The sequence below is a fragment of the Motacilla alba genome, chromosome 3, assembly GCF_015832195.1.
Source record: "Motacilla alba alba isolate MOTALB_02 chromosome 3, Motacilla_alba_V1.0_pri, whole genome shotgun sequence".
NCBI lineage: Eukaryota > Metazoa > Chordata > Aves > Passeriformes > Motacillidae > Motacilla > Motacilla alba.
This window is the reverse complement of record NC_052018.1, coordinates 78510074-78530425: the sequence shown is the minus strand read 5'-3', so window position 1 is coordinate 78530425 and position 20352 is coordinate 78510074. Positions and strand designations below refer to the sequence as shown.

The 20352-nt window shown below is 36.9% G+C and overlaps 1 protein-coding gene across 2 annotated transcripts in view; it reads right to left on the bottom strand.

Annotated features, from left to right (window-relative positions):
* Positions 1–20352, bottom strand: part of HEATR5B (HEAT repeat containing 5B) — a 57226-nt gene that overhangs the window by 16369 nt on the left and 20505 nt on the right. For both annotated transcript variants that reach the window (XM_038130545.1, XM_038130547.1), the window contains exons 18-31: positions 20048–20238; positions 18384–18543; positions 16023–16212; positions 14535–14704; positions 12092–12236; positions 10986–11225; positions 8875–9126; positions 6744–6925; positions 5570–5638; positions 3213–3392; positions 2306–2543; positions 1405–1665; positions 338–465; positions 7–151 (exon numbers count right to left, since the gene is read on the bottom strand). In XM_038130545.1, the coding sequence (XP_037986473.1) occupies positions 7–151; positions 338–465; positions 1405–1665; positions 2306–2543; positions 3213–3392; positions 5570–5638; positions 6744–6925; positions 8875–9126; positions 10986–11225; positions 12092–12236; positions 14535–14704; positions 16023–16212; positions 18384–18543; positions 20048–20238 (2551 nt within the window). The remainder of the gene's footprint in view (positions 1–6; positions 152–337; positions 466–1404; positions 1666–2305; positions 2544–3212; positions 3393–5569; positions 5639–6743; positions 6926–8874; positions 9127–10985; positions 11226–12091; positions 12237–14534; positions 14705–16022; positions 16213–18383; positions 18544–20047; positions 20239–20352) is intronic.

The window sequence follows — 20352 nt, the reverse complement described above, 5'->3', positions numbered from 1 at the left end:
TCTTACTTAGCGTGTTCCTTTTTTCCTGCAAATAATCTTGAGCTGCTCTTACTATCTGCTGGACAACTCCTGTAACCAGTAGCTGGACTGAAGGAGGATCCCAGGTCAGCAGGAGTCGGTGAAGCACACTCAAGAGCTCAACACCAAGGAGCTGCAGTGAAACAAAATACATAGAAAAATATTCATTAGGACTAAACAATTCCTAATTGTTATGTCACTTGCTTATGATGAACAAATACTTTTCTTACACAAAAAATAATTACAGCTCCTGTAATCATCACAAATAAAAGTCCAAGACCTGGAAAAAGCTGATTGTTACAACATGCTCATACATTACCTGATCCTCTGCAATATGGATCCTGGCACAAGGGGAATCCAATAAAGTATGTAGTGCTTGTAAGCAAGACGTGACATGCTCTACAGGCTCTTCAGGTCTTGGGGAACACAGAAACTGTATACTAACACCTGAAAAGAGCAATGGTTAAAAAGAATGTTCATACCATCATAAAATCAAGTTTTAATTTAAATTTTTTTATAAGTATAGCAGGTTCTTAATTTTAGAAAGACAGCTGTTTTTCTCAATTCTTCTTCCTTTCACTTAAAAGAGAGTGTATGCAGAAGAATTGCATTCACTTCTTCTTCTGCATCATGTCTTCCCCAAAATTTGGCAGGATAAATAATGCACAGCGACAACAAGCAATTTAAGATTACTGAACAGAAATTCATACTTTGTTCTAAAGGTCTGTAAGTCAGAGATATGAATCCTTCAGTTGTAAATTGAGTTTCATTTTCTTGAACTCCTTTAAATGTAAAGACAAACTAAATGAAGTTAAGCTCCAAAAATCATGCAACATTCATCTTCTACATATGGCACTTAATTCTGGATTTAAATGTCTATATCTCAGCAAACTTCTGGCATTCCTCAAATATGAGATTACATCCACCTCTTAAAGCTGTTAGGTAACAACAAAGGGAAACAGTGAATTCTACTCACAGGTGAAAAACTGGTGCAAAAGCTACACCATGTGACCTGCCAAATATCACTCTCTACTAAGCAGTGTTTTATAGGGGTGTGTATTTTAATTAACCTCACAGCTTTTGCATCTTTGAAACGTAACATTTCGTATCACCTGCATTATACTACAGTGTAGAACAGTTCCTACTCATTTTAGTCAATTACTTAAATCACAATAATCACACTGACAAATATTCTGTCAAAGCTACAAAGAACACAGAAGGCAGAGAGATAAGAGGGAGGATGAGACACAGATTTTCAAAACTTTACTGTCCAGACATGTAATGAATTTTAAACTTCACAGATTTCAAGGAAAGTATCTTTTCTCATTTTCATAGTATTTCATACCATAACATGCTGCAACTGAATTCTAAACTTGTAACTCTTACCCAAAATTAAGTGCATTCGATCTTTGTTTATTTCTGGCAAAGATTTAGTGGTAGGTGGAGTTCCAGGTGTCTGGTTTAGCATAATGGATGTAGCACGTTTCTGAGAACTGGGCATTGCTGCAGCAGTCTCTTCTGTTGACTCTGACACGTTAAATCCTGTACTGTTTAGCCAAAGTGCCACTGCATGTAGTATGGGAGCCCAGGAGTTTCGGTAATGCAGTCTAGCTGTGTCAATTGTTTCTGGAGTGTAAAATGCTCCTCCTGTTAAATTAACAAAGCAAAGGTAAATTCTAAAATTCTCTGCAAGTAACAGATAATAAGCATGCACTCAGAATTTATCAGTATATTTATTCTGGGTGTGCTTGATCACAAACATTATCAGGTATAATACTTTTTAGTGGCAGTACATTCCAACTCTCCTTGTGTAGTAGCAGTATTAGTACCTCTCAAGAGAAAGTGCACTGGCCTCAATAAAGCAGTAAAAAGAGAGCAAGAAAGGCAGGCACAGTCATCAGATCTTGCAGCATTTTTCATATAGAGAATTCACTCTTAATTCAGTAAAATACTGTAAAACAGTGTCTGCTCTAATCTCAGGGGCTATGTTTTTCATACAACCAAAATCTTTTTGCATTTGATACCAAAGTATTACAGGTGAAGAAGTACTCTTAATTCCACAAAGACATACTTTTAATGATCTCAACGATTTGAATAAAGAGCATATTCATTGCAAATTGAAGGAAAAAAGATTCAAAGTTAGAAAATATTTCCATTACATGCTCAGGTAGGAATTTATCACTTGCATAAAAAACATGCATGCCAAATAATTTACAGAATAATTCTGAATGTCCAGCTACAGTTTCTTTCGGTTTTGAAGAACACAAGAAGAAATTTCAGTGCATACCATCTGGTGGAAGCTGAGTAGCAAATTCAGCTGGTAAAGTTAAAAGAGCGTAATCTTTCAGCGCAGCCAACCAGAGACGGCTCAGTGCCGGCAGTTCAGGTTGTACAAGCGTTATCAAACTGTCTGGTGGCAACTCATCCATGGTACCAAAATCATCCTCATCCTCCTCTGTGCTCTTTGAAACACGCTTTGGTTTGGTTTCTGCTTCTTTCTTAATTTTCATGGCAACGACATACACCTAGAAGTAAAACATGTCAAAGCATGTGCTGTGAGATTCTAAAAAGAAAGGAAAGCAGCAGCCTTTCCCAAGTGAATGTAACAGATTCCATGCAGATAAAATTCACCAGAAAATAACTGGAAAAAAAGAGATTTTCAATACAACTTCATTTTATTTAAATCCTTTCCTTTATTTCTACCAGTATATATATAATGCTTAGGTTCATAAATGGGACTTTCCTAAAACAATCTGGCCACACGCTTTCTTCCTAAAAATGCGTCAATTATAAACACTTGACAGTGTTAACTAACTAGCTGGTTAGCTAGTTAACTAACTGCAATATTTTCCCAGAATATATTTTAAGGTTGTTTGATTTTTAGGGTTTTTTGTTTTCTTGTTTGTGGGGTTTTTTTTCAAGTTTAAGAGCAGTAAGATGGGAAGAAATTCAAAATCCGATATGGTATGAGTGCGTACTTTTACACAGAAAAGTGCAGCAAAACAAAGAACAATCAAGCCTCAATGTAAATATGGCTCAACAGAATGGCAGAGAATGATACTGAGTTTAAAACATCCCAGAGAAGAACTGCAAGAGGTTAGGAGAAAGGCATGTACAGGCAGCATGAGGTGTGAGGCTGCTATTACACTGTCAAACGTTTCCAAACTTTGACAGATTTAATGGTCATGGTTTACCTCAGCCCAAGCTTTGAGAACAGCGAGTTTTTCCATAGTAGTGGCGCTCTCTCGGTAAAGCTGGCTAGAAGATCCCTTTCCTGCTTGCACTTTATCCAGGGAAGAGACAAGAAGGTTGTGAACTCGGCGAAGATCATTCAGGTCACTTACAACCCCACTTCCTATCCAGGCGCTACATACCTAGACAACAAAGTTTAGAATCACTCTAAACTAGCAAAAAAAAAACCAGCAACCTTAAAAATGAAAAAAAATTTCATTAGTAAGAAAACCAAACCCAAAACAACCAACAGGAAAACTTAGCCACTGTCTTCCTGCTTAAGACAAATAAATGAGGTTTTCCTTTTTTTTCTCCCCAGCCACAACAACAGAATTGCTCAGGTGAGTGGTTACAAAGGCTATATTTGCAATGCATATTACAAGAGAACTTAAGAGACATGGAAAATATTTTAAAATTTTTTCAATCCTCCATAAATAGGTTATAACGATTTTTTTATTCTGTTCCCAAGTGTCTGGTCAAACCATTCAGGTAATGACTCACTGCATTCTCTGTGAAGAATATATTGGGCAGCAATCAACAACAGTATACCTTAAAACCCCTCACATGGCAAATCAATATACAAGGCTACACACTAGTGGGAAGTTTTCAAATTATTTATGTCAAGAAAACACCTAGAAATTATTTGAAAGATTGAGCTATGATTGAGCTATAGAGCCCACAGTTCTATACCTAGAACAATCTATCCACAATGGTGGACAGACAGTTGGGTGTCTCTCAACTTTTCATTTTAATTAAATGGATCCAAACAGGTACTTAAAATAACAAACATCACATTGATAGGCTGCTCCTGACTAATGCTACATATTGGCACTCATCCTCTGAAACACACTTGTGCCAGACCTAATGCAGGCAATAGTAGAACTCTGGTGCAGCTGCTTTTCTACAAAGAGAAAAAGGGACAAATTCTTTCAGAAGAGCTGCTCTTATTCTGGAGATTATTCCACAAGGGTGAGGATTAGAAGCAAAAAAACTCACTGAACTCAAGCAGTTCAGGTTTTACAGACTCTTTTTATAAGGCATCTTTAAGCTATCTCCAATTTATTTATTTTGCTTTTAAAGAACCAGTTCCATAAAATCCTTTGGGGAAGGGACTCTCTCATGATCTGGAATGATGGACATATTTAAAGTAACTTAAACACAAACACCTGAAGTGTCCCAAACAGGTACAGGACAAAGCTGTTGAAAACTTCTCACAAAACTGTTCTTCATTTACAGTAAGAATAAGACCAGCTTCAATCCTGCTGCTGAGCAAGTCAACATCTGTTTCGCTAATGACCTAAAACTATAACAACAACCAACTCCTTCAGGGAAGCTCATCTCTGTCCATGTAACTTCTAGAGAGAGTTAAATATCCAAACCTAATCTCTAACCATTTGATCCTGTAAGTGAACACATCTGCTTGGAAACTGGTTGAATAGAGAAGATCTTGACAAGTTATAAGGAATGTTAAATGTTCTCACACAAACTGCCTCTTCCTTTAAATGTGCAGAAACATTCTGTAGATCAGGATGAACATATTTTTTCCTACAAGTAGATACCAAGTTACGCCATAACTGAGCAATCCTTGCAAGTTTTGCTGAAAATGAAGAGTGTAAAAGAATAACAAAATCTCACTCCTGATAACCCAAATTTACTAAACAAAACTCAGAAACACAGTTATCATTTTAAATCTAATGTTTGCGTAGCAACAAAACTGCTGTTTTAAACCACAGTAGTTTCTTTAGCTATGAAAACCACATACTACTACAGCTATGTTGCTGATAGTTGATTTAAATGGCAGTACACAAGATCACACACAAGAAAACAATCCCACATACATTCAGAAAAAAAAATCTTTTAGCAAACTTTCACTGGCAAGTTGTTACTATGACTATAATGAGAATGCTCAGATCTTCTAAATTCTAAAATAGAGCATTAAACTGAACAGAAGTTTAGTGTTTAAAGGTAAATTGTCAGTAATCCAAATAATCTGATCAGACTGAAAGACAATAAATAAACTTCTACTGGTCTCATTAAGCAAAGGGGTTTTTTCCTTTTTTTTCTTCTTTTTTTTCTTGCAGGATTGATATGAAGAGATAGCTAGTTCCAGATACATTTTTTGATGTAGCTCCCTAAAAGGACTTATGCACATCTGAGGAACAAAATATATTACTAGGAAACTCAAAAGATGTTGCAAAAGTATGACAGCTAAAGTTTACAACATCTTCCAGCCATTTGATGCTATTTCTCTTTTGCATCCTTCTTCCAAAGAGGAGGAAAATTAGTTTTGCTTATAGTACGTGAACATTTTCCACTGTACCTGACAGGCCTTTGCAGTTATATCAGATGGCGTATCTTGGGAAAAAGCTGGCCTCAGAGCAGCCCCAACCTGTTGATAAGAAGAAAATTTAGAAATCCAACAACAATAGGGACACAGTGTTGTTTATCTCATCTTGCTTAAGGCTCAAGGACAAGTACAGAACAAGCAAGACAAAATTGCCAAATTTGGCATTGTAGCTATGTCCCAAAATTATCCTTGCTGTCTAGCAAACATTTGCAATAGCAGTCTTTAAACAACAATAACAACAACTAAGTCTTAAACTACTTTTTTTTTTTCCTGCTTGCCCCATTGCCTTTTTAAGTCTCAACTGCCTTTGTGAAATATGTGGTATTATCTTCCCTCTGTTAATGAGTATCCTTTTAATCACTACAGTATTACAGGTGCAACTTCTGTTAAGGATCAACAAGCCAATGACAATTTGATGTCCAAAGGAACAGCAACATGAAATTAAATGTTTATGGTTGGATTTGCATCAAGTCCACAAAGTGACAAATACTGACTGAAAAATGCCTTTTAGGCAGGTGCTATATGGCAATATTTTTCTGAAACAAATGGAACCTAGTCCAAGAGAAAGAAGCAATGGTTACAGCACTACAGAAGGAGGAAGAAAAAGGCAGGAAGTGAAAAGGATGAAAGCCTGCCTTTAGAAAGTATTTGGAAAGATCTTGACGACAGAGAGAAAACAAAAGGGGTGAAAGAGTTAAGCTATGCAACAAAAAAAAGCACAGTAATATCCCCAAATAAATCTTTAATTGCCCACTTCCCAGTGACATACATTTGTAGGTTTCATTTGAACAGAAATACATTCAGTAATTCCCAAGAAAACCAATTTATTAGATTAAATCTAGAATTGAGAGAGGAATATTTTCCAACTGTTAGTTCGACAAATTAATGGCCACTTTTGCCAAAAATTGAATGTAACTTACAATATTTGGCTTTCAAGCTACTGAATTTTAATTTTATCAGCTACTAATTTACAATAGATAGAATGAGATACAAAAATAAAATCTGAAGAGGTGAGTCTCTGTAGCACATTTTCACATACAGAAAAATTTCCTCACAGCTTTTTTTCAAATTACAAAATGTTCTCAAAGCTAATACTGTCATATTGGCATAAATACACTATTTCCTGAACTTATGAAGGAGGTCTCACATTCGCCTGATACTGCTCCAGAATCACATGGCCTGGAAACTCTGGCTCGGGAACGGATGCAAATTTCTTGATAATGTCCTCAAGAGCTTGAAGCCCCGCCATCCGTAGCTGATTGCTGTGGTCTGTGGCAGCCATGAATGCCATTCGGATAAGGTCAGAGAGATGGAGGACTAAGAAGTCATCTTAGAACAAAACAGAAAGAACTATTTAGTAACTTAAAAGACAGCTAACATGATGAATACTTGCAACATTTTCCTCATTGACATGAGTAAGTTTTACCTATTTGTTTTCAAAAGATGACATTTAATGCATGGAAGAAGTAGGAAAGAATGCAACCTAGTTTTCTTTCTTGTTTTCCACTTCCCCTCCCCCCCAAAGTGATTCTATGACTTTTATTCCTAGGACAACCTTAAAAACTGAACAGAAATTGTGTAGAATTAAGTATGTAAATGTGGCTAAGTAGCTTAGAATATATTAAAACATTTAGTAAAGCTAATTTGAATGACCCCCCAAACATACAGAAAATCTTCAAGGCAATTCCGGCTCCTGCTTGAGTCCTATGCTTACAGTGACCCCTGCTGATGTCAACACCTAAATCTGAGTATGCCTCTGGTTCTCCCCCCAAAAACCACATCCAAGGCTGTAAAGATGCAGACAAGAAAAATACATGGCTTGGTAACATTTCTGAAAGGATTATTCTTCTCTAGGTATTCATTTTATTTCTTACTCTCAATTTGAAATTACCACATGTTGTACAACTAACATGAAAATAAATTATTTAACAACATCCGCTGTGACTAATGAAACCCATATATTGCCTAAGCTATTTTCAAGTCTCAAGGTAAAAAAGGAAAATGTTTTTGTGGCTGAAACTTTTCAGAGGTGAATCAGTAAAGAAAAACTGAAAATCACTTTGAAACTACAGTGGTAAAAGTCTGCACTTTTTCAGACAATCAGAGACAATAGTAAAATTTGAATATTTTAGAAGCTGCATTTGGAGGGGGCAGAATTTTGCTGAGTTTTCCTTTTTACAATGATACAAAATACACCAAAGTTCACTTCAAGTAAATAAAGATAAAATTTTCCAGATTATGATATGCAATTCTCTGCAGGACCCTATAAGCAGCAGTTATTTCATTATTTTCTTAGTAATGCAATGCCATGACAAAGTAAACTTTCCTGAAATTGTTCTTTCCTAGTCTTCAGTGGCCTTGGCCTCCAATCAAGTCCAAAAACAGATTCTCACAAAAGGAATGCACAGTGCTGGAACCAGGCTGCACTAAAGCAACACATGCTGGTAACTCTCCATATCACAACAGACACCCTCAACAACACAGACACCAAAATCCATTAATGTCACACATTCTAGGATGCTCACAATATTCATCCTACATACACAAAGTCCTCATGAGCACTACACAGGTGAACCCAAACAACCACAAACAGGGACAACTCAAGGACAGACACCTCACACCACCTGAAAAACATTTCTTCACAAAACTACTATGCCATCTAGGACCTCTCTGTTTTGATCCTCTAACTCATAAAACTATCTTTGGAACATGGGGCAACATGAGCTTGAAAACTAAGACTTATCACTCTCATGGATCCCAAAAGAACAAACCTTATAAGGTTCATGTCTTTTTATAACTCCCTCCCACATCCCCCTCTCTCTGCAACCAATGCCATGGCAATAATTACCTAGCTTGATCCCTCCTTTTTTCTTTTCTAGCATCTCTCCAGATTGGAGATGCTAAAATAATCTCAAGTTTAATTAATTACATTAAATTCTGAAAACACTCCCAGCTTGCCCTTAGCTAGAAGTTCATTGCTTCTGTTTCAGAATTGAGAAAACCTTTGCATCTGTAAGGTTTTTCCCCTTAAGCAGACCAGTCTTTCAGGACTGGTATGTTCCAGAAAACCTCATTCTTTGTGCTCATGGTACTGTAACTACAGTGGTTATAAAGACACAGTTTTACTGATTACTGTTGTGCATTTCCTTTGGTTTTGACCATTTGAATGAAAGAATAAGTGCTTATTATTTTTTTTCTTGGTTGTGTAATCTTAAGCTGTAAAGAGGTGTCAAAATGAAAATTAAAAAATGAAGAACAAAACCAAAGCATGCAATTACTTTTTGGGTTTTTAAGTCTGGCTGAACGAGCCAGTGCCAGGTCGAAGTGTGCCTTGTTGGCATTCTCACACAGCATGATAACTCGGCACAGACAGTCTGCTGCAAACACTCGAGTGGCCCAGCGAGGTGCCACAGAAGGCTTGGACTTGTCCTCTTCACCCAAGGTGGTAAACATTGTGTCATCATCCATCTCATCCTTCTTCTCCAACTCCTCATCCTTCCCTCCTCCCAAGGGAGCAGCAGTGCTCATGTCTATGACACAGAACAATTAAAAGGAAGAAAGACATGCCACTGTTAAAATCCACAGAAGGCAGTTAAGGACATGAGTTCAAGTCTTTCCTTATACTGAGATTCAGAACAGACTAATTCTTTGGTAGAAAGATTTGACAAACGTCCAAAAGCAAGAGTGTATCATTAAAAGAAATGGTTTTCACTTCTGTTATGGCTTAAATTACCATTTATTTGCCTTACATGATATGAGATAAATTCCTGTAATATTAATTCTCCACAGTTACCAACTATAGCTGAATCCCATATCTAAATCGCCCAGTTTTGTAAATTAACCCATTAAATTGCCAATAAACATGGTAAGGCTCAGAATTAAAATAATTATCAGGCTCAGAATAAAAGAATCAGCTTAACTTTGAATTATTCTACTCCCACTTCAAGTGGAAGACAAAAAGCAAGTTCAACTGAAACAAAATTACAAAGCTCCATGCCATGGGACAGCTATGCAGGCAAGCAGGCCACCGATAGCACCCAAAGATGAGACTAACATTCGAAAAATTATTTCCTCTAGGTGTAGGTTAGAGACTTCATTTCAGAAAATAAAAATTATTTCAGGGATTACATAAAAAACCAAAAGCTGAACATGGATCAAAAAAATCCCTCACCAAACATGCATATATACTTTTGCTATTCAGAAATGAAAACATAAATCCTCAATGGCAAGGTCTAAATTAGCAAAATACCAAAATACTGATAAAAATTACCCCAGTAATAATTGGAAGAGAATTAAAAGAAATTGTTGCAATGCATGCTTTTTAGAAATTAAGGCATGCTTCTTAGAAAGTCTAAATTTAAGCAACTGAAGGGCCAAAACATTCAATAAAGAAAAAGGCTATGGCAAATCAAACATGGATGATGTTAATGCATAACAACAGAGCTTTGAGAAGGCATCCAGGACCTCATGTGGCTGATTTGTAAATCTCTGCTTAAAAGCAAACCACATTTTGGTCATATGCCAATTAGTTGGATCAAAGGAGATCAAAGTGAAGCTGCTGGCTTACAATACACCTGAGAGAAATTTATTTAAATATGGTTTTCTCCAAGACATGTCACCTACTAATAAATAAATAAGAAATTGGACAACCATTTAAAAATTTTAAGATCCATCCCACATGAAATAACAAAAAGACATGCCAATTTAAAACTCAGGAAATGAGGTCTTTCTCACTGGGCAGATTTGTGGTAACTACAGTGCATTAAGAAATTATTGGTAGCATTACTCATCAGTAAATGTAAAGCTGACAGCATTTAGAAACAGCTTCAGGATGAACTCACACATGCCAATAAACAAGCATAAATGCAATGGAAATGAGCAGATTCTGCGTCATAACCATCCTACAAGCTGAAAAACAGGAATAAGGTCTCAGAGGACAAAATCTGTGCAAACAAATCTGCAAGGCTGAACAACAAACAAAAATTTCATCACCATGGTAACCCAGCATCACATCAGTAATTCACAAAACCTCAGAAAAGAAAGCTCAGAATGTGTACAGGAGTCTTCTCTCTGTACAATCATGATGTACACAGTCTAAAAAAGTGTCTGCTTTCACTAAGGTACTGAAATGTCAGACTTAAAAATACTGTTCTTCTCCATTGGAAATCATACTTCAAGCAGCTAACCTTTTATTTACGAGTAATATTCTGAAACTTAACATCGATAATTCCTTCTTTCTTTGGCAGTTCAATTGCACTATAATCAAATTCTGTATGCAATATAACCTGCATCTTAACTAGGATAAAAGAGAAGTTCCAAACCAATATTGCCAGAACACGCTAATGCTAAGGACACTCTATAATTTATGGGAACCCAACAGAACACTTACCACTGGAAGCTGCAAGGACATCCTTACAAAGCATGAGCCAGTGAGAAAGGTTTTCCACTGCCAGAGATGAAAGCATGTGACCCAGAGTGTCATGGATATCTGAGCACAATTTCCGATCGGTCTCTCGATCCAGCATTCCAAAGAGGACGCCCTCCAGGCCTGTCTCTGTTATATTGACCCCCTGATGCCGGCAATGAGCATCGCGCCGAGAGCCAGCCCCTGGTGCAAAAGGATTCATGTCTGCAAAATGAGAATGAAAAAGCTTTTCTAAAATCAGGAACTCGGTTTTAAAATTCGATGCAACAGACTTGAATTGGTCATTGTGTACCTGTGTGTGTATAGCTTAATCAAAGATCACCAAGATGTTACTGATATTTTTCTGAATCAATGCTAGAAAGATTCTAATATAGCAATTAATTTAATCTGCAAGGCAAATAACACCCCCAAATATTAGTTAAAAAAGTAAAAAAAACCTCTCTTTAAGGCACATAGACCATGAATTTGTAAAAAAACCTAACAGTATTGGACTCTAAAGACTCTTCCCAGAGACAGACGTCACTCGCATCATTTGAGTAAGCTCACAATTCTACATTTGTATGAAGACTGTGCTGATCAACACTGTTGAGCCTCCTATTTTTCAAAATAAAATTACAGATGTAAGAATTAGACCAGCCAGCAAAGTCCACAGGCATTGCAGATATGCTGCTAACAGAATATAACACAACCAGGCATCTGGATCAAACAGCACATCATTAAGTCAATTTTCAAAATAACAGGAGCTATAATACCAGAAAATAATACCAGAAAAACTGTAAAATGCTTCCACTGTGTATATACTGTGTTCCCTATTTGATTGCCAGCCTTAATGAGAGAGAGGTTTAAGTCTGAATTTCACATATAGTTAAATTATAAACAAAATTCCAAAGGTAAGCAGGGGTGTGGCCAGAAGTTACTGAAGTCAGAAGGGACAGTTAAGGGTTTTTCTCACTAAGGGTACAAGGGTCAAGGGGGTTTTGGCTTTTTCCTTTCTTTCTGAAGGCAAAGCACACATATGCACACATGTGCATTCAACTGTTCCAAAAAGGCCACGTGAAAGAAATACATACTGATGGCACTGCCCTCTTTGTCTCCAGCGTTCTTTGCCAAGCTCATGGCATATTCACACACCTCTGACGCTTCCCTCTGAGCAAGCTGCCGCAAACACGCAACTGCAGCCCGGCGCAGCAGCAAGTGAGAGCTGCACAAATGAACCTGAAAGTCAAAACCACTACAGGTGAGTGAACTGCTGCACCCCAGTATCAATAAATCAATGCTGCTAAGGACTAAAAACATTCCATTTTTCAGTTATAAGCCCATGTGTGAGCTGCTGGGAATCAAGTTCTGAAGGGTCAGAAGTAAGCACTTTTCATAATATACAAATATCAAAATACAGCTGACATACACAGAGCTGACAGCTGTCTGGCTAAAGAGATAAAAGCTTAAATACTGGAACTACTGTGCCAGTGTGATTTAGATTAATTACAGTTTCCAATTTTTTACACTCCAGTACTACTCTGCCTGATATTCTGCTATAGATGTAAATCACTTTCTTTTGAACAAAAAAGCCATTATCAGGTGTACTGCACACGACAGCTATAATAAAACCTGCATTTCACATTAGTAACAGAATCTATAGCATTAAGTTATTAAAAGTGCCTCTCAGTAAGACAGCATCAGATTTCTTTGCTAAGCAACACTAGCTTCTAATTCCTTTGAATCACCTTAAGCACAAGCAAATATTTTCCTCACAGAAGAATTGTGTATGGTCTCTATTTTTCTGAGAGGAAGTAGCTCCACAGAAAAGTGAATGTTTTTCCACAGTGGAAGAGGGGAAGAGTGTCCTTTAAGAAACTCTAACTCTTTATTTACTCCAGGGTAACTTGGTTTCAATAAATCAAATATCCGTTTGCTTTCTTGGTATTAGGTTATTATGGGTATGGAAAATGCTTCCCTAAATGAAAGGTTTCTACAGTTTATAAAGCATTTTAATAGTACATCTTTATTCCACATATGAATATACAAGAATTTAGTCCTAAAAAAAACAGACAGTTTTTAAAGATTTTCTAAATATTACAACTGAGGTTGTTTCAATGACCTAAAACACAGAACATCTGGGAGATTTATTAATATAAAGGGTATTCCATGATTCAAGCTACAAAACAAATAACTATAAGTTATGAAGCCAATGCAGGAAGAAGGAATTAAAACAAGAATGTGGAACTGCATGGTTTAATTTTGATACCTGGCATTAATTCCATTCTGAAGAGTTGGCTAATGGTGCAGGTAAGGCAGACCTTGCCTACATAACTATGCATTTGCAGAATGAAGAAATGCCCAAAACAACTCAGAGGAAATCCTACCAAACTAAGAAAGGAAAACAGAAACAGCTTTCATTTAGCAGAAGACCATAAACTAACAGGAGAGATACAGGAGAAAACTATGGGAAAAGGTTTCAAAACAGCACTAATTATTCACATATGAACTTCATTGTCTGTAACATCACCCACTGGTATTTACAGAGTGAATGGCTGTAGGGATTATCTCTCATGATGTACATCATGTTCATACAAAAAGAGCTTATCTACTTCTGGGTGTGTTACACCCCATCCATGCAAAATTTTGTGAAGGGACAAGTGACAGGTTCTGTAAATACACTGCACTCCCAGGAGTGCCTGGGGCAGGGTGGGGTTTGGGTGTGCACCTAGCTGAGGAGAAGCACCTAATCATGAGAGGATGCCCTAGGGAAAATCGGGATGGCATACTAAGAAAAAAGGTCCAGTGTTGACATAAGTAGGATTGCATTCCTTCAGGTAACCCTGAGTCATCAGCGCCACAAAGAATGGTATAAACAACTTTGCAAAACATCTAAAAGACATTAGGGAGAAGCTTTTCAAATATCTCAGTATTGGATTACTGAACCCTCTAAAAATAACTTTTACAATAGAAATCATTAAGAAAAAAAACCCACCAACCTACACCAAAACCACATCCCCACCATCTTTCCTCTCATATTCATATCTGGTATGTTTTGGGTTCAAGCCTTTGACTTACTTCCAGGCCTAAGTCAGGACTTGGTGACAGAACACTAATGAAAGAAGGTGGCAACTTTAACAGCAGCAGCACAAGAATTCATATGTCAGCCCCCAATATTCTGACAGTGGTAACATAAATCCAAAATCTGCTACCTATCCCAAACTTGCTCACTTCCCTCTTTGAATGCAACTAGTTGGAGCAAACAGAGCATTTCAGAATCTTTTTTACTCAGTTATATTATTAATAAATGCCTGCTATCTTACACTATTGAGGGTGAAAGAGAATCAGCCCCTATGACTTCAGTTTGGGCAGCATTCTGAAAATATGTAAAATGGCTTGGGGACTCCAGTGTTTTTGCAAATATTACTTGCTTATTACATATGGCTATCCTCGACATCTTGCTAAATATTTCCCCTGTCCTCTGCTAAGCACATGCATTAAACTTGGAGGACCAAAAGGGATGGATTTGATACTCACACAAAGACTGGGAACCAGACTGGACAGGTTGACATGCCGTGGTGCAAACATATGAAGCTGCTGAAGGCAGGATATAGCAGCTGCCTGAACAAGTGAGTCTGAATGGTCTTGTGTGATTGCACATCCCACCAAACAGGAAGAGCGGATTGTTGAAATCGTAGCTCCGTTACCTAATCATGTAAGAGGATATCCTTAACAGAGCAAAACTTTCTATCATATCTGCAGACTTTAAACCTTTGAGAAGCAAGAATTATTAAAGCTTCAATATCACAAAAAAGAGTTCTCAAATTAACATGCAACTTTTCTCATTTGCCATGCAAACTAGAAACACTACAGAATGTTTCAGTATCTCTTTTTTAGCTCAGTTAAATAACATTCTGTCCAAATGAAATTCTGGATTGATAATCTCCAGTCAGAAATATTGTGAGCCTATCTCCCCAGGCCATGAAACCAGTTAATTATCGGAAGTTAGATTTTAAAAGTCTCTTTCATTCCATATATGTATAAGAAACATTTCACACACTGAACCATTTCCTAAAATATGAGGTAACTCTTAAGCTCGGATCTATATATGCAGACAATTTTAATTAGCTCCAAGAGATGAGTACCACTGCTCTACTAGAACAAACATTTTAAAAGAACAGTATTTGATTTGAAGAACAATCCCATTCTGCATTTTAAGAATTAACCCACACCAGGTTTATAAAAGTATTTTCAATTACAGAAGCATAACCTGCATAAGACATTCTATTTAAGCTGTTATTTTAAAAGTTAATCATATTCCAGGTCAAAAGGTTCAAGATACACAAGTTCAATTAAACCATCTAGAACTATGTCATAACTAAAATCTTAAGTTTAGCTATTTAGACGTAAAATTCTATTAGAGGCTCTCTGACATTGCATCAAAGACCATCCCATAAATATTCCTAAAAATCCCAGTTCGACAAAGTTACAAATCTGTGGTTTTAACAGCTGAAGCAAAAAATTTCAGACACAGTGTTTGGCGTGACAAGATTTTAAGTCTCTACAATAAGGTACAGAGATCTAAAGATATCAAGAATGATTGGAAATTAGTTATAGTTCACAGTATCATCAATTGTGCCAAACTTAAGCTCTCGCCATCAGTTTAAAATAAAATAAAGACGTGTTAAAAAAATGGAGGAAAAAGCCTGTGTCTGATGCCCCACAAAAATACATACAGCAAAATATGCAGCAAGGGTTTCATGGCTTACCTACCATACAAATTTACCATTAGCCAAAACACCATACATCACTGCAACTTCTTTATACAAATCTCAAACTGCAGTCAGAAAAGCCCCAAGCAGTCATAAGGAGGATCAAAATGAGGTGGTTTGCAGGACTGTAACTGAAACAGCCAACATTGCCTTCCCCACCTGCAACTAATAAAAACTCATGCTCTTCCATTTAAGGTTATAAGATCATCTTTATACAAGGTAGATTTTTTTTTCACTTCAAATTCCTACTAACCTTGCAGCTCAGGCCCAACAGTAGTTATGATAGCCCCAAGGCACCTGCCCAGGCACTGATGTACTTCTGTGTGCGATGGCGGGACAGTTAAGAGCAGGGTGAGAACGAGCGAGAGCGTCGGCTCCACGTACCCACGGTACATTGGCCCACTAGAATCCACGATCAAGGCAAGTGAATGGAGAGACCAGGTCTACCAAAAACACAAAGGAATGTTTTTCAGTAATGCATTCAGGAAATTAAACAGTTTTTTATGCAGTTGGAGCCTAGCTCCATACTCCCGTTCTTAAGCGTGTCTAATTCCCTACTCTTGACTCCAGAAGTGTTTCCAAATTTGCCAGACCTCAAGCAATCACCTGAGAGTTTAAACATATCTAACATATTGTTTAGTTATCAGCAGTTCTGGGGATAATGGAAATAAGGTGACAAAGAATTTGAGAAAAAAATATGCTTAAGCACTTCAAAGAAGAAAAATACAAGCACAAACACATCCACCTAAAACAAAAAGAAAAAAAGTGACTTCAAACAAGAGAAAGAGCTAATCATTCCACTATAAAACTGGAGGCAGAGTCTGAAATGGGCAGCTTACAAAGCCCTTAGCAGAGATGGTCATTTATATTCCAGTAGGAAAATATCTTCATGACAATCTGAAAGGTTCACATGCAATTCTAACTTTCTTAGTAGCAGGTACAAGAGAAAAAAGCAGTATTGTTCAGTCAGTGTTCTATAGCGTAAGGGGTAAAATGGTGAAAGATAGGCCTATTTCCGTTGAAGGTGAGTAAACAACAAAAGAGCAAAGTAATTTATTGTAATTGTCTAAGCAAGAAGCAGGCAAGAGGATGGTCCTTTTAGATACTGACATTTCACTGGAAATAAATTCCACTGACAGACCTGAAAGCATTAGTTATCTCCCCATAACACCCTACTAAGTGATCTTACTTCAGAATTTTCTCACATTAAACACATGACTAAGATAAAAGAGTATTACTATTACAAAGCTAGACTCTTAGGAATAAGCTGGAAAACCTGCCTTCAAAATTGCTGCTTTTTAATCCTCTCTGATGCAATCCAAAAACCATTAGCACTAGCAATCATCTAACTACCTCTACAGTCCTAATCCTGTGGTAGCACATTACAGCTTATCCTTTCATTCCTGTAAACTTCCATACAGTTTCTGTGTAACCACACTGACTCAGTGAGGGATGAGGTTTAAAAGCTTAGTTTTTCACAGTGGCTAGGTGTGCTATTCTCAACAAAAAGTAAGGGAGATATGCAAGTTCAGCCTGGACTTCCCCTTTATATTTTTCTTTTTTTTTTGGTCATAAAACATTAACCTTTCCAATTTTTTTTGAAATTACTGATGCGCAATTGTATGCCTCAAGTTATCCACTCATACTTGAAGTTGGTTACATATGCAAATTGCACTTTGTCTTTCCTTAAACTAAGGAAATTCAAAAGAGACTTAAAATTGTATTTATAGATTTTTTAATACTATCGCCAAAAAAACTAGGCTTGTTTTCCCAACTGATAAACCTTGTAACTTTGATTTTTTTTTAATTGCTCTGAGGAAAAGAAATAAGAAGGTACTCAAGTACATGTTCTATCAAGTGAACAGTAAACCAAGGTGTAAGTATGATTCTTTATAGTTATTGGGGACTTCAGCTTCTCAGGCTGTGGGTATGAAGTGCCACTACTCTCCAAAACCATTACTCTTTCAACAGCATGTTTAGTCCCCTTTCTACTATACCAGCAACTTTAAGCAGTCAAGTCGTCCTCTTGTGAGAATTCACAAATCTACAGTCCACAGTAGATAGAAACCCCTCTCTATCTTACACTTGGCTCCTACTGATTCCCCTTCTGCCCCCTAACTGCAATTTAGCTTGCAACAGATTTCTATTTTCATAATATAACCCTGCAAAGATGATGTCCTGTGTATGTGATACTTGACAAAGGAAACTACTGCTCATCACCTGAGACTCCAGTAAGCACTTACATCAGCTAGCTACTAAAAGCTTCCTTTTGGGCAGCTAAGGCAATATTAGCACATGTTGCTTTAAAGGCAGTTTGGAATATGCCCACAGTGCATCACTCTGGCACAGCTGACATGGCCTTCTGAATTAACCTGACCACTTCCAACTGCTTCTCTAAATAGCTATGAAGTTACATTTTAATTACACTGTATCTTTGGGATTCTGCACTCTGGGAGTTTATAAGAAAAGATTCACTTTCTTCATGCTCCCTGGCACATGCTACACATCTTATATGTGACAACATCTACTAAAGAATATCTGAACAAGTCATTTAATATGTAATCTTCATCTTGAACATTTTAAGTAATTTTGCAGTGATTGCTTCTTTTTTTACCTGGACTTCAGGAGAGGTTCCATCTTGTGCCAAAGCCAAGAGAATACTGACACTAGTTTTCAAATGCTGTCCAGAACCTATTCCACCAACATACCGATGGAGACAACCCAGAGCCAAGGAATGGCCTGTTCTTGATACAACATCTCGAGCAGATTTTAACCTATCAATGTTTAAATAGAAAGAAATCACTTCATTCAGTAAGTTTGTTACACAGAATCTTAGCATTATCACAACAGTGCAAAAGACTAATAAAGCTTCACAGGCCATCTGACAAAATCTTGAGAAGCCTAAACAACAGCAAAAACAATGTACTTACTCTAGATTGCTATTAATCCAGGTCACATATAAAACATGAGGAAAAGAAGGTATTTTAATAATTATTTTCTTTTTTTCTGGTCAGAACTTGACCTTTTAGATGAAGAAGAGTTTTGACAGATATAGAAAAAGAATCCAGATTTTACGAGTGATTCATAGCAGACTAATTTAATAATCATTCCAAAACCAGTGACGTAAAAAGGAATCAAGAATAAAAAAAATGACAACACACACTGAGAAATGACCATCTGGCAAGTCCAGGTTTTTATATAGCTGTTTTCTTCTACAGCTGATTTTTATGGCTTTTCCAAGAGAGCCTTTTTATTTTTTTAAACAGAAAGCCTTTTATAATGAAACTAAAACAGAATGAGTAGCACTTTGAATGATCTGGTTGTAGGAAGTTATATGCATTGACTTATTGAGTATTTTCCACAATACTGCTTCTGAAGACATGTCACATACATCACTTGGTAATTAGAAGCCTTTTCAGTGGGTGAGAAAGAGAGATAAAAGAAGGGATTTCCTAATAAGGACAAAGAAAGACTTTTTTCCCCAGGTTGACTGTATATGAGAGACATGCATGCTCTTGGCCATCAGCGAACAACAAAGTAAATGCACATCTCAAATATAAAAAAATCACTTGACTGTCAACAGAATGACAACCATTAACAACTTACAAGTTAATCTAGATAAGAAACCAAGGCAAGTCCCAGTAATAGAAATTCAACGAAAGACAGCAAGAATGATGTACTTTATTACAAGATGAAAGGGTGAGAAAAATTTAATTACTCAGAGGTAAGAGAGCTGGACTGGGGCTATGTTCATGCACCTGGCCCAGCCAAAAACATGGGCTGCAGCCCTGAGGCAGTTGCATTCTGATTCAGAAATATGCTGATGCCTTAAATTTAAGCAAGAAATTGGAAACATACTGTCTTGTTACTTCTACCAGATATCTTTCTAAAGACCCAAGACAAACAACAGAATATGAAAAAAATACGGGCCAGTAAACCACTATTACATAATTCACATTACAGACATACTTAATGTAAGCTGTGCTTCTCTATCTGATACAGTTTAGTCACCTCCAGGTAACTCAGCAAAAGCTGTTCATCAGTATCATTTCACATTCCAAGTGTTTAACAACTCAGCTTTTATTCCTCACATGAAATAAATCCAAAAGAGAAGAATTTGTTTAAAGGTTTCTTAGATCTATGTAACCATAGGGATCAAGCATGAAAGAAGAGACTAATGAATACGGTATTTAGAAAAGGAATCTTCCAAACTACATTAAATTACAAATTACATTAAATTGCGATTTTATTTCATTTTCTGAAATAAGATCAACTTACTTATCAAAACTGTATTGAGCCATTCTAGCAATGAAAGAGGCTTCTCCAACCACTTGAGCCATTCTGCCGAGAGCTTCACCTGCTGCACATCTCAAAATAGGGTTAGGGTTATCAAGGGCACCCATTACAAGTGTCAAAGCAGATTTGCGGACTTCTTCTGGTCCTAATGTGCTTTTATTCTCAGCTAAACCCTACATTAAAAATTAAATAAATAAATAAATAAGAAGAAGAATAATCCAAACACCCCAATGTAGATGAGAAGAAAATATATTTGAGACCATCAAGTGAAAACTGTGCACTTTTGC